The sequence below is a fragment of the Sciurus vulgaris genome (genome assembly GCF_902686455.1).
Source record: "Sciurus vulgaris genome assembly, chromosome: 2".
Lineage (NCBI taxonomy): Eukaryota > Metazoa > Chordata > Mammalia > Rodentia > Sciuridae > Sciurus > Sciurus vulgaris.
In genome coordinates, this window is record NC_136462.1 from 67,313,742 (window position 1) to 67,327,532 (window position 13,791).

Here is a 13,791-nt window from a genome sequence, read left to right on the forward strand (position 1 = left end):
AATTTTGGTGTATTTCCTATAAGTCTTTTTGAGACAGTGGTTGACTGATCTTGAACTCCTAGGCTCAGATGATCCTCTTGCTTCAGCTTCCCAACTGCTGGGACTACAGGCATGTACCACCTTGCCCAACTATTGTGTGCATTTTTAAAAAATAAATAATTGAGATCATTGTGTATTAACAGTTTTTCTTCTAGCATTTTTTTTCACTTAAATTGTAATTAAAATTTGAAAAGCTAATAACTAGATGAGATTACCAAGTCCTGGGTTTTACATCTAGAATATTTGAAACAAGCTAGTTAAACTTCATATATTTCATATCTTGCAGCTGGTTAAGATTTTGTTTGTCTTTTTGATTTATTTGACTCATGTAAGTTTCTACCCAAACATTACAATGTTTATTAAAGAATAAACATGAATAAAATTTAAGAATTATAAGTAGAATTATAAGAATTATAGGGACTGGGGATATAGCTCAGTGGTATAACACTTGCCTAGCATGCATAATGCTCTGAGATCAATCCCCAGTACCCCAAAAAAGAAAACAGTTAAGTGGAAAAGGTATCTTAGGCAAATGAAAACTCTAAATAGGGAACTTACCCAGTTCTTTAAATGCACAGTAGCTTATAGTTTTATTTATTGAATATTTACTATATGTTAATATTTTTCATAGTACTTTACATACATTATGTATAATATGTTTTAGTAGTTTTGTATATTTCTGACTTAAATGAAGCAGTAGAGTTAAAATTGTTCAACATTCTTTTTCTTTTATTACATTCCTTAAGTTTAGAACACTTGAAATTTAATGGACTATCTTCTAGAAAATAATTTTATTAATTAATTTATTTTTTAATTTTTTTTTTTAGTTCTACATGACAGAATCCATTCTGACATAATTATAAAAGATGGAATATATCTAATTTAGTAATATATCTAATACTCCAGTATTTCGCCTTCCTTTTCCCTCTCCCTACCCCTGTTCCTTTCCCTTTATTGATTCTTTTGTCATTTACCCATAGTTATTATTTTTTTAAATTCCTTGTGGGTGCACCTGATATAGTGAGACTCACTGTGGTGTATTTATATGTGTACATAGGAAAGTTATGTCTAATTTATTCCACCCTCTTTCCTTTTCTCATCCTCTCTCCCTTGCCTTTATTCCGAACTTCTATCCCCTGATCCCTTATTGATGATTAGTTTCCACATATCAGAGAACACATGTGACCTTTGGTTTCTTGGGATTGACTTATTTCACTTAGCATGATAGTCTCCAGATCCATCCATTTACCAGCAAATATCATAAAGTCATTCTTTATGGCTGAGTAATAATCCATTGTGTATATATACCACATTTTCTTTTTCCAGTCATCTGTTGACACCTAGATTGACTCCATCACTTAGCTGTTGTGAATTGTGCCACTATAAACATTGATGTGGCTGCATCACTGTAGTATGCTGATTTTAAATAACCTTTGGATATCTACAGAGGAGTGGAATAACTGGGTCAGATTGGTTCCATTCCTAGTTTTTTGAGGAATCCCTATCCCTACACTGCTTTCCAGAGTGGTTGCACAAATTTGCAATCCCACCAACGATGTATGAGTGTATTCTTTGGAAAATAGTTTTCTTTTTGGATGAAATCATGATGGATCATGGTTAGCTTAGTGACTCATGCAGTGCAGAGTTTAGTTGAATGTTGTAGAATGAAAATTGTTTAAAATATACCATTACCCAAAGCACTTGCCCTAACTTTGTATATATAGATTAAATGAGCTTGAGTACTTTTTTGTATTTGCAATTCTTTTGTTTTTGCATTGTCCTGTTGTCTGGGAGAAGAATGAAATTACATGAAAGTACACAGAATTTCATTAAGATATTACTTATTGTCTTTTTCTAGCTTAAAGCAATAAATGTAGATCTTCAAAGTGATGCTGCTCTGCAGGTGGACATTTCTGATGCTCTTAGTGAGAGGGATAAAGTAAAATTCACCGTTCACACAAAAGTAGGTGGGATTTTATATTTTGTCTTTTGTATTTTGTTGTGTTAATGTTATATGTATAAGGGGGAGGACAAAGACCAGGGGGTGGGAATCATGAACTAAAATTGAAATTCCATGAATGTATGTGTTGGGATGAATCCAACTACTATGTATAACTATAAAAGCTCTTTAAAAAAAAAAAAGGAAAAATGAAAAAGTATAATAACATGCTGACTGGAACTAGGGTTTTGAACATACTTGAAAGGGACATAGTTTATAATTTCTGCTATTTTAACAAAAAATGTTTTATGAAAATTACTTTTTGGGGAGTGGGTACTAGGAATTGAATTCAGTATTTTACACGTGCTAGGCAAGTGCTTCACCCTTGTTATATTCCAACCCTTTTAAAATTTTTGAGTTGGGGTCTTACTGAATTCCCCAGGGCCAGCCTAGAACTTGAGATCCTTCTGCCTCAGCCTCCCTAGTAGTTAGGACTACAGGTGTGTGCCACCACTTCTGGCAGGAAGTATACTTTTTTTTTTTTTTGGTTCTGGGGTCTTAACCCAGGAACACTGTACCACTGAGCTATATCTGCAGCCTTTTTTGAGCCCTTTCTGGTTTTTATTTTGAGACAGGGTCTTACTGAATTGCTAAGGCTGACCTTGAACTTGTGATCCTCCTGTCTCAGCCTCTAGAGTTGCTGGGATTATTGGTGAGCACCTCAGCACTTGGCAAAATGTCCTTTTGAAAAATTTTTTTTTTAGTTATAAATGGACACAATACCTTTATTTTATTTATTTATCTTTTTATGTGGTGCTGCGGATAGAATCCAGTGCCTCACATGTGCTAGGCAAATGCTCTACCACTGAGCTATAGCCCCAGGCTGAAATGTACTTTTTAAAGGTGAACATTTTAAGAAATAATCATAAAGCCTACATATTATACAAATTTAATTTTGTCAAAGTTTTTATCTATTTTTCAGTATAATTTTATTTTCAGTTTTGTTGTTCTTTTATTCTTTTTGTCTTTCTTCTCAGGTAGGAGGGGTTAAATCCAGGGTGCTCTACCACTGAGCCACATCCTCAATCCTTTTTATTTTTTATTTTGAGACAGGTCTCTCTATTTTTTAAAAAATAAATAAAAGTGTCTTGCTAATTTGTTCAGGCTGGTCTTGAACTTGTGATCCTGCTACCTTATCCTCCCAAGTAGCTGGAATTACATGTTTGTATCACAGCACCTGGCTCGAATTATTATTCTTATCAGATTGTAGATCTATTTTTCTTTGTTTGAATAGTTGAATTTTATAAATATCAGTAGGGTAATTTTTATTTTTCATTTCCTTGTATCTTCCCTTTCCTTCTCTTCCTTTTCCCCCCTTCTGCTTGTTTTACCTCAGTAGGATAATTCTTTTTATTTTATTTATTTATTTTTGGGGGTGGGGGAGGGTAGGAATTGAACTCAGGGGCACTCAATCACTGAGCCATATCCCAGCCCTGTTTTATATTTTATTTAGAGACAGGATCTCACTTAGTTGCTTAGTGCCTTGCCTGTTGCTGTGGCTGGCTTTGAACCCTTGATCCTCCTGCCTTAGCCTCCTGAGCCGCTGGGATTATAGGCATGTGCCACCATGTTCGGCAGGATAATTCTTAATTAATGATAGCAGTATAAGATAATAAAAGCCTGTCAACTTCTTTTCCCAAAGATCTGAGGATAAGTTTGACTAAGTCTCTTGGAGTTTTCATACTAGAGTTTAATGTCATGGGGTAGTCTTCCACATAAGACTAGTTTTTATTTTTATTTATTTATTTTTGGTACTGGAATTGAACCCAGGGGTGCTTAATCACTGAGCAACATTCCCAGCCTTTTATTTTATTTTATTTATTTATTTTTTTGAGAACAGAGTCTCACTAAGTTACTTAGGGCCTCACCAAGTTTCTGTGACTCTTTGAACTTGTGATCCTATTGGCTCAGCATTCCCAAATTGCTGGGATTATAGGTGTGCTCTACTCTGCCCAGTTAAGACTAGTTTTTAGAGAACTGAGATGTATTATTTATCAAAAGTTGTTGGTATAATTTTGACTTTTATTCAAAAGAATTTGTCTTTGCAGAGTTCATTGCCAAATTTTAAACAGAATGAGTTTTCTGTTGTTCGACAACATGAGGAATTTATCTGGCTTCATGATTCCTTCGTTGAAAATGAAGACTATGCAGGATATATTGTAAGTATTGAGGTTTTATTTTAATCTCATTTTCTAGAGCATTTTGGATACTCTTCTCTTGCAGTCTTCTTTAGCATTAATTTATATCTTTTTACTTTTTTCTTTTTTGTTATTTTTAGTTTGTTACCTTTTTAAAAAAACTTTCTGCTTCAGGTACATTCCTGTAATCCAAGACCCTTTTAAACATCCCTTGCTGGATAATGTTTTTAGTATTTGTTAATTTAGAAAACCAAAAAACCAAAGACCAAATGTTTTCTCTCTTAAGTAGATGATATGTAATGGAGGTCGGGGGGAGGAGGAGTAAGAGAAGAATGGAGGAACTTTGGATTGTGTAGAGGAAAATGAGAAGGGGGGAGGAGGGGTAGGGAAGATAGTGGAATGAGACAGACATCATTACCCTATGTACATGTATGATTACATATGGTATGAATCTACATTGTGTACAACCATAGACACAAAAAGTTACCCCCTTTGTGTACAATGAATCAAAATGCAGTCTGTTAAAAAAAATTACTACTATGAATTCATTAATTTAAAAATATAATTGAAGTTCTAGGGATTGATATTGGCCAAATTGTTATATTGTATATTGTGTGCATGTATGAATATGTAACAACAAATCCCATCAGTAAATATAATTATAATGGACCAACTAAAAAACATGGGGGAAGAAACCAACAAAAAATAAAAACTGTATTTAATAATGCCCTTTACAAAAATGACATGTATATTTTCTATTCACATTCATTCAGTCTGTAGTCAGAACTTAGAGCATATAAGAATTTGAGAATTCTCGGGATAGGGATACAGCTCAGTTGGTAGAGTGCTTGCCTCACATGCACAAGGCCCTGGGTTCAATCTCCAGTACACCACACACACACACAAAAAAAAACAACCTAATAAGAATTCGAGGATTCTGGGTTACTGTAGGAGTCTGCAGATTGAATTTTGAGAACAATTGTAAAACCAGAAAGTAGTGTTATCCTTTATTTCTTTTGTGGTGAAATTAAGACCTCAAGGATCTTAATTTCTAAAATTAGTGAAGCTCTGGAAGCCCAGCATGGTGGCACATACTTGTAATCCTAGCTATTTGGGAGCTAAGGCAGGAAGATTACAAATTAGAGGCCAACCTAGGCAATTTAGCAACAACCTGTCTCTGAATAAAAACAAGAAAGACTGGGGATGTAGCTTAGTTCCTGCCTAGCATGTGCAAGATCCTGGGTTCAATTCCAGTACTGCAAAAACAAAAAGAAAAAAATCCCTGAAAACTAATAAAATTCTCCAATCTGAATGTAATTGTTTACAGTTAGTTCATTTAGGATGCCTTTAGGTTTCTCAGACAGTCTTATGGTAGCAGTGGTACAGTGTGGAAACAAATGAAATAGTCCCTTAAAATAAGTGGTTCACTTTTATTACAGATTCCACCAGCACCACCAAGACCTGATTTTGATGCTTCAAGGGAAAAACTACAAAAGCTTGGAGAAGGAGAAGGATCAATGACAAAGGAAGAATTCACAAAAATGAAACAGGAACTGGAAGCGTATGTGATGTTTTCTGTTGTTGCTTTTGTTAATTATTAATGCCTTTTTTTTTGTGCTGATATTCCACTCTTTTAATCATTTCACCATTGTGATTCTGAAAGATGCAAGTTTAAGTCACACAACTAGAGTTAATGATCATGATCAGAGCCTACAGGAAAATTACAGAATTATTGTCTCCATTGTAAAATTACTGAATATTTTAAATAGACTGGAAATTATGAACAGAGGATCCAGACACTTGTAAAAAATAGTAGAAAGGGAACATGATGTTTTAAAGCAGAATGTATATCTTTTTTTCACGAGGCCATAGTCATTTCCATTCTGGTTCTCTTTTTTCAACTTGTGCATAGTACTAAAACTTCTGTTTCTCATAGAAGGTGTTGAGCAACTCTGTGCTTGTTTTCTTAAAAAAAAAAAGAAAAGAAAAGAAAGTATATAATTTTCTTCTCCTTTTCTCTGCCCTTGGCTTCTGACCAAAATGAAAAGAATAGGAGCAAAGGAACAAGAGAATAATTAAGAATTGGTTATCATTAACCATTAGTTCTATATATATTATAATTGAATTAAGTTCTTAGAAAATTGTGATAATTTAAATTTCATTTTTAGCTTATTTGCTGAAAATCCAGTTTCTTCCCTTTTATTAAACATTTACAGGGGCTGGGGAGATAGCTCAGTCGGTAGAGTGCCTGCCTTGCAAGCGCAAGGCCCTGGGTTTGAGCCCCAGCACCGCAAGAAAAACAAAACAAAACAAAAAAAATTTACCTTTTGAATTTTCTGAATTATTTCTATCTTGAGAGATGTATAAGGAAATACTTGTCCTTGCTTTATTGTCACTTCCATATCTTTTTTTTCTGGTCATTTCTCCCCTTTTTGTATTTCCTTTTCTTCTCATTCACTAAGTTTCAGTTTTCAAGCACATATTTATAGAGCTACTAAATTCCTCTTTAGAATAGCTGAATAAACTCTTTTTGAAAAGAAAAATTAGCAAAGTTGGTCTTTTTTGTCAAAGTATAAAGTGACAGATATTTTAAGAATTCTGTCATTTTGGTGCAGGCAGTAGTCTGATAGCAGATAGATGTATACTTAAAGTTTATAAGACTGAAAACTGGAAATTAGCAGAGCTCAATAATATTGGAGAATCTGTGATTTTCTAGTGGCCCTGATCATGATTCTTTTGTGGTCTGGTTAGGGGTTGGATAACAGAACCTTGGGTTTATTCTACTGCTACCTCCATCCTCTGCATCCTTCTTTTTTGTCTTCACTGAATGACTACCCTCACAGAGATCAAACTTCTCCCAACATTGATCCTGCTGGTTTGCTGGTATGTAAAACTTATCCTTCTTGCACGTAGTTGAAGCAAGAATATTGGGCCTTTTCTTTTGAGTGTTTTTTGCCCTCAGACTGACTAGTATTACTGTATGTTCACTAGAAGTCATTGGTGTTATTAAAATATCTTAAACACATTTCTTCAGTGTAATGGCAAAAACCATTTCTTGTGTGTTTGGGTCATTAGATGAAAATAATGATTAACATTGAAAATATGCTTATCGAGGGTTGGATTTTGGTTTTTTTGTACTAAGGTGTTTAAAAGCAGTAGTTATATAAAAATTGAATCATTAAGGTTATATCAGGTAATTTCTCTGGAGGTAAAAAAAAAAAAAAAGAAAAAAAAACTATAGTGACCTTTAAACATCAGCTTGCATAGTAAGAAAAGTTTGTAAAACTTAAACATATTAACATTTAGATATAATAAACACTATTAACTAGCATGAAGTCTTTTTCAGGGCTGGGTTTTATGTATTTAATTAACAATTCAACTAAAACCTTTGTTTACATGAATTGTATTTTGTATTCCTGATTTTGCATTTAGAATAATCTAAAGAGTATTTCCCGAAAAAATCTGTTGCAGATGACTTTCTAGTTGATACAGTTTTTTGCCTTTAATTTTGTGTGTTGTTCTAGTGAATATTTGGCAATATTCAAGAAGACAGTTGCAATGCATGAAGTGTTCCTATGTCGTGTGGCAGCACATCCTATTTTGAGAAAAGATCTAAATTTCCATGTCTTCTTGGAATATAATCAAGATGTGAGTATCAAATTGATGAATACAGTAATTCAGGGTTTTTTTTTTTAAGAATCATTTGAAAAGGTGGGCAGTAGTTAGAAAAGCATAAGACCTGTTTGAGAATGTTTTTATTTTTCAAGGCAGTTTAAAGTGGTACATTTTCAGTAATAACTCATTATTTCAGTAGAACTTGAGTGGATTAATTAAAGGAATGGTGGTAAATCATGTTACATCTTGAGCACCTATAATCTAAAAATCTGAAATCCAAAACTTTCTGAGAACCAACTTGATGCTCAGTTTTGAGCATTTCTAATTTCTGGCTTAGGGGTATTCAATTGGTAAAGTCTATGCAAATATTCCCAGATCTAAAAAATTCCAAAATCTGAAACTCTGTGTTTCCAAGCATTTTGATAAAGGTCACCCTTTACCTTTATCCAATTGATACTGCTATTTCATCCTGAATAGTGAACTTAAGAAATAAAGTGGGCCAGAGATGTAGCTCAGTGTTAGAGCACTTGCCTAACATGCCAGAGGCCCTGAGTTTAATCCCCAGTACCATACACACATACACACATGTGCACCTACACGTATACATATAACAAAGAAATAGGGTTATCAAATTGATTAATGTTTTTTAAGTTTGAATTTCAGCCATCTGAAGCTTTGTGAATTCTAGGAAGGTACTTGAGCTAAAGAATTCTAGATTATGGTTGGACATGGTAAAGCATACCTGTAATTACAGTGACTTGAGAGGGTGAGGCAGGAGGATTACATGTTTGAGACCAGCCTCAGCAACTTGAGACCTTAAACAATTTAGCAAAACCCTGTCTCAAAATAAAAAATACAAAAGGACTGGGTATGTAACTTAGCAATAAAGCACCCCTGGGTTCAATCCCCAGTACTAAAAAAAAAAAAAAAAAAAAAAAAAAGAATTCTAGATTGCTTTGGGTAAATCACTGACTCTTGATCTGTTTAACTGACCTTCTTTAGCGTTGATGGCTTCTAATGTTCCTTACTTCCTTCTTGCTTCCCTGCCTAAAAATTGCTGATGACAAAAAGAAAATGAGATGATTGGGCTTTAAATGTTTCTCTCTCTCTCTCTCTCTCTCTCTCTCTCTCTCTCTCTCTCTCTCTCTCTCTCTCTCTGTCTCTCTGTCTCTCTCTGTCTCTCTCTGTCTCCCCTTCCTCCCTCCCTTTTTCTTTCTGTAAGAGGAGGAAAGATTTATTTTGGCTCATGGTTTCAGCCTGTGGTTGGTTGGTGCTATTGCTTTGGTACTGAATGGAAGCACAACATCATTGTGGAATGGCATAGCGAGGGAAAGTTACTTCATGGAGCTGGGAAGCAGAGAGCAAGCTAAAGATTTCTTTATTCATAGTGCTGGCAAAATTTTTTAGTGGCTAGGTGATACATGTCATAGAACCTGTGTTTATTAGATGACAAGACTAATTCATAGTTTTTGTTGAAAACGTGGGGTAGTGCTTAATTTGCTTACAGATTACATCAGGATCAAAGAATTTTGCAGATATAAGCTTACTTTTCTGGTTTTGTTTTAGTAAATATGAATCGTATGGAATAACTCAAGATCACAGAAATACTAAGCATTGGTACATTCATTATGTGAATGTGGTATGTGGTACTGGACTGTGGTAGTTTACAAGTAGGAACTGTAAAGAATACTGCCTGTATTGTAAATTGTAAGAAGCTGAAAAATAATTTGTAACAGGGTTGCTAAGAAATACATGTAAATGATCTGGGATTGTGACTCAGTAGTGGTACAAAGCTTGCCTATACATTTGAGGCACTGGGTTCCATCCTCAGCCCCACATAAAAAAAACTAAATATAATAAAGTTATTATTTCCCTCTACAAATTAAAAAAAAAAAAAGGAGAATACGTGTACATGGTAATGCTGTCATCACTTTTTTATCTTTATAGGTTTTATTTTTGGTTGGACCTTATTGTTGAATCAATAAGTGAAAGATTATTAAATATTTAGATCACCATGATAAAATAGCTTTCAGTGCTGGACACAGTGACATGTGTCTGTAGTAATCTCATTGATGCAGGAGGCTTGCAAGTTCAAGGCCAGGCTCTGCAATTTAGTGAGAACCCTGTCTCAAAAAAAAAAAAGGAAAAAGGAAAAAAAAAAAGACTGGGGATGTAGCTTGATGATGAAGCATCTCTGAGTGCTTTTAGAAAACTGAGGGGTTCATAATTTTCTCCCATCAAACCAAATTTATTTATTATTTTTTTTCCTCACAAACATGCACTTAATAAAGCCAGGCTTGGTGGTACATACCAGTAATCCCAACTACCCAAGAGGCTGAGGCTGAGGCTGAAGAATTTTGAGTTTAAGGTCAGCTTGGCAACTTAGTGAGACCCTGCCTAAAAAATGTATTTGTATGTATGTGTGTGTGTTTGTGTGTGCATGCACATGCATTTGTGCATGTATATACATACATATGTATACATGTGTGTACATACACGTTCCCATATACACACACATATATACATATATGTGTGTGTGCATACATATGCACATACATGCTTAACAGAGATAAAGAGGATGATGTATTAAAATAACCCTTTTAATATCAGCAAGTTGTGTTTTAGAGAATGCATAAGATGATGGACGGGAGCCCAGTGTGGTGACTCATTCCTTTAATCCCAGGCACTCTGGAGGCTGAGACAGGAGGATTGCAAGTTTGAGGCCAGCCTCAGCAATTTAGTGAGGCTCTAAGAAACTTAGCAAGACCCTGTCTCAAAATAAAAAATAAAAAGGGCTAGGAATGTAGCTTAGCAGTGAAGTGCCTGCAGGTTCAGTTCCACTCCCACCCCCCAAAAAAAGGACTGGAAAGTATTTTGAAAGTATTCTTTAATTAATACAAAGTATGTTAAGAGGTTATAAAGATGATAGGCTCAAATTAAAATTTTTTCCAGGTTTTTTTCTAGTGCTCCCATGCAGAAAAAAAATCTGCATGTGATATTCTATTATTTTTAGAATCTTGTTGGACAGATGAGCTGTTGAAGTATCAAAGGGCCACAGGACTTAGGAGAGACCTAGAAAGGCTTGTTCTTGTATTTAATTGAGAAAGGGCCACTGCTATAAGAAATAAGAGCCTTTAATTTGCTTTATTTTTCTGGCTTGTATCTTCTCTATTTCCAGTGGGGTATAGTCTGAATCTGTTTAACAACAGATGATGATGATGATGATGATTTTTGAACCAGGGATTGAACCCAGGGGCACTTAACTACTGTGCAACACCCCATTCCTTTTTTTTTTTTTTTTTTTTTTTTTTTGAGACAGTGTCTTCCTAAGTTGCTTAGGGCCTAGCTATATTGTTGAGACTGGATTTGAATTTGTGATCCTGCCTCAGCCTCTTAAGCCATTAGGTTACAGGCATGGACCACCAAGCTGGGCTGGATATTTATTTATTTATTTATTTTTGGTGCTGGGAATTTGAACCTAGGACTATGCATGCTAGGCAAGCGCTCTATCACTAAGCTAAGTTACCAACCAATAGAGCAGAATTTTTTTTTTTTTTTTTTTTTTTTTTTTCGGTACTGGGGATCGAATTCAGGGCCTTGTGCTTGTGAGGCAAGCACTCTACCAGCTGAGCTATCTCCCCAGCCCTAAGAAAATATTTAATCCCCTAACTTCCATTAAATAAACTACCTCAATCAGAAGGCACCCATAGGATCTTATGCCCTACTATTGTAGACTTTGAACAGCCTTTTGTTCTCACAGTTCTCTTCTTCCTATTTCCATTATATCTCTTCTTTACTCATTGATCTATGACCATTGACTGCATTTTGACTTGTTAGCAGACTCTTGTTTACCTTTCTCATCTAGAGTACCTTCCCTATCATTTATAACAAACTTATGTCTTTAGACAGCCTTCTTGTATTTTCTGTGATAGCAAATCAAAGCAGTTTTTCTTGATCAGCTGATGATCTTGTTTTCAGGAAAGTGAAAACCAATCAGAAATCAAGTTCCTAAACTTCCTGTGTTCCCCAAAACAATCAGCCACCATGGCAGCTGTACTTACTTGTTAACTTTTGTATTTTTATTTTTGCTTCTTCCTTTCTGGTGATGTCTTTTATTTCTTTTTCCTGCCTAACTTGCCTGGCTAGAATTTCTAGTAGTGTTAAATGAAGTGGCAAAAGCAGACATCCTTGCCTTTTCTCTGATGATAGGGGGAAAGCATTCAGTATTTCACCCTTAAAGATGATGTTAGTTGTAGACTTTTTATAGATGTTTTTTGTCAGGTTGAAGAACAGTCCAGTCTTAATGTGTGAGAACTGGCCTCAGTGTGTCATGGGAAAAAGAGACAAATCTAGGATTTCCGAGCGCAGTTTAGGAGGTCTTGCTAGAGGAAGTGTGGTTCTAGGTAGCAACATGACCAGTTGAATCACCACAATTTGGGTCAGAAGGATGTGTATTTATATGTTAGGACAAAAGGGAGTTCATCTTAGCTGGAATATACCTCATTTATGTTAAGCTGATATTAAAGAATCAGGCACATCCTTAGAGCCAGAGTTTAGATGTAAAGTTCCATGTAGCACTCAACAGTTTTTGTTTATTTATAGTTTGCTGAGAAACTATGTGGGAAAAACCAACCAGAGTCATTCCGGGTCAGTTATGGGAGTTACTACTCAAGATGTCTATAGTCTTGTGGGCATTAAAGTCATGGCAATATATAAGGAAATTAGATAGAATGTTGCTTTATGGGGCACCCTGATGCAGCAAGCACTAGGAGTCAAAAGAGGTAACTGCTTCTCACTTTTACCCTTGGATGAGTGTTCGTCATTTAGCGTCATCTTTGGTGTTCCTTGTACTATGAGTTGCTGACCCCCAACACAGGACAAGGATTGATATTTGGATGAGTTCACAGTGAGAAATTTGCAGAATATATTTTCAGAGATATTGCAGAATCATATCATATGATGCGATGTTTTACCTCAGTGAATTTCACGTTTAAAGGGACTCCTTAGTTATTTTGGTTGTTATTGTATTATATATAGTAGTGCTTGACAAAGTAAGGTGAAAGGGCTACTTATAACAAAATTGTCATATATACTTGAATAATTTGACTTATCTAGACCTTATGGTAGATCAGCTGAATCTTTGAGAGTAAGGCCTGAGTTATTACCAGTCCTTTTTTTGTTTTTTTGGTAGTTCTGGGGATTGAACTCAGGGACACTCTAACATTGAGTATATCTCAGCCTTTTAAATTTTTTATTTTGAGACAGGATCTTGCTCAGTTGCTAAGACTGGCCTTGAGCTTCCAATCTTCCCAACTCACTCCCCAAAGTATTAACAGGCACAACAGGAGCCTATAGGGATTATAGGCACCATTATGCCCAGTTTAAACTCCTCTTTTCATGTCCTAAAGTTTGAAAACTGTTGACACACATGATGAAATTTCCACTTTAGCTTTAAAAACTGGGATTCTGTAGAGATTATAAGTTAAATGTCTAAGATAAAAGACACTACTTTGCATTTGTAACCTTAAAAATGCTAACTGTAATTACCTTTGTTCAGTTGAGTGTGCGAGGAAAAAATAAAAAAGAGAAACTTGAAGATTTCTTTAAAAACATGGTTAAATCAGCAGATGGAGTAATTGTTTCAGGAGTAAAGGTAAGATTTTAATTTGATTAACAGTATTATTGGTTGAGAATGTACTTCTTTTAAAAGGGAAATAGATTGAGATTTCACATGTTCAGAATTAGAGTAAAAAAGTTTGGACAGTGGAATCCTAAGGCTTGGGAAATTGTGCCCCTCCCCTGTATCTATCTCTTTAGTGAGTTTTTTCCTCCAAGAAGTGAGAAGTCTGCAGTCCAGGGAATTTACCCACCTGGAGTCTCTTCTTTCCAAAAAGGCCACGTTACAGATATCTAGACCCCCATGTTTCCTTACCCAGATCCAAAACCACCTTCCATGTTCTGTGTTAGGTGTCTTCTCCCCAGCTGTGCTACTGCTGTGCA

General features: G+C 35.2%; 1 protein-coding gene across 1 annotated transcript in view; it reads left to right on the plus strand.

Annotated features, from left to right (window-relative positions):
• Positions 1 to 13,791, plus strand: part of SNX6 (sorting nexin 6) — a 56,406-nt gene that overhangs the window by 11,050 nt on the left and 31,565 nt on the right. Inside the window, 5 exon segments of the mRNA XM_079120251.1 lie at positions 1,898 to 2,002; positions 4,087 to 4,197; positions 5,616 to 5,737; positions 7,701 to 7,824; positions 13,349 to 13,444. Of these exon segments, the coding sequence (XP_078976377.1) occupies positions 1,898 to 2,002; positions 4,087 to 4,197; positions 5,616 to 5,737; positions 7,701 to 7,824; positions 13,349 to 13,444 (558 nt within the window).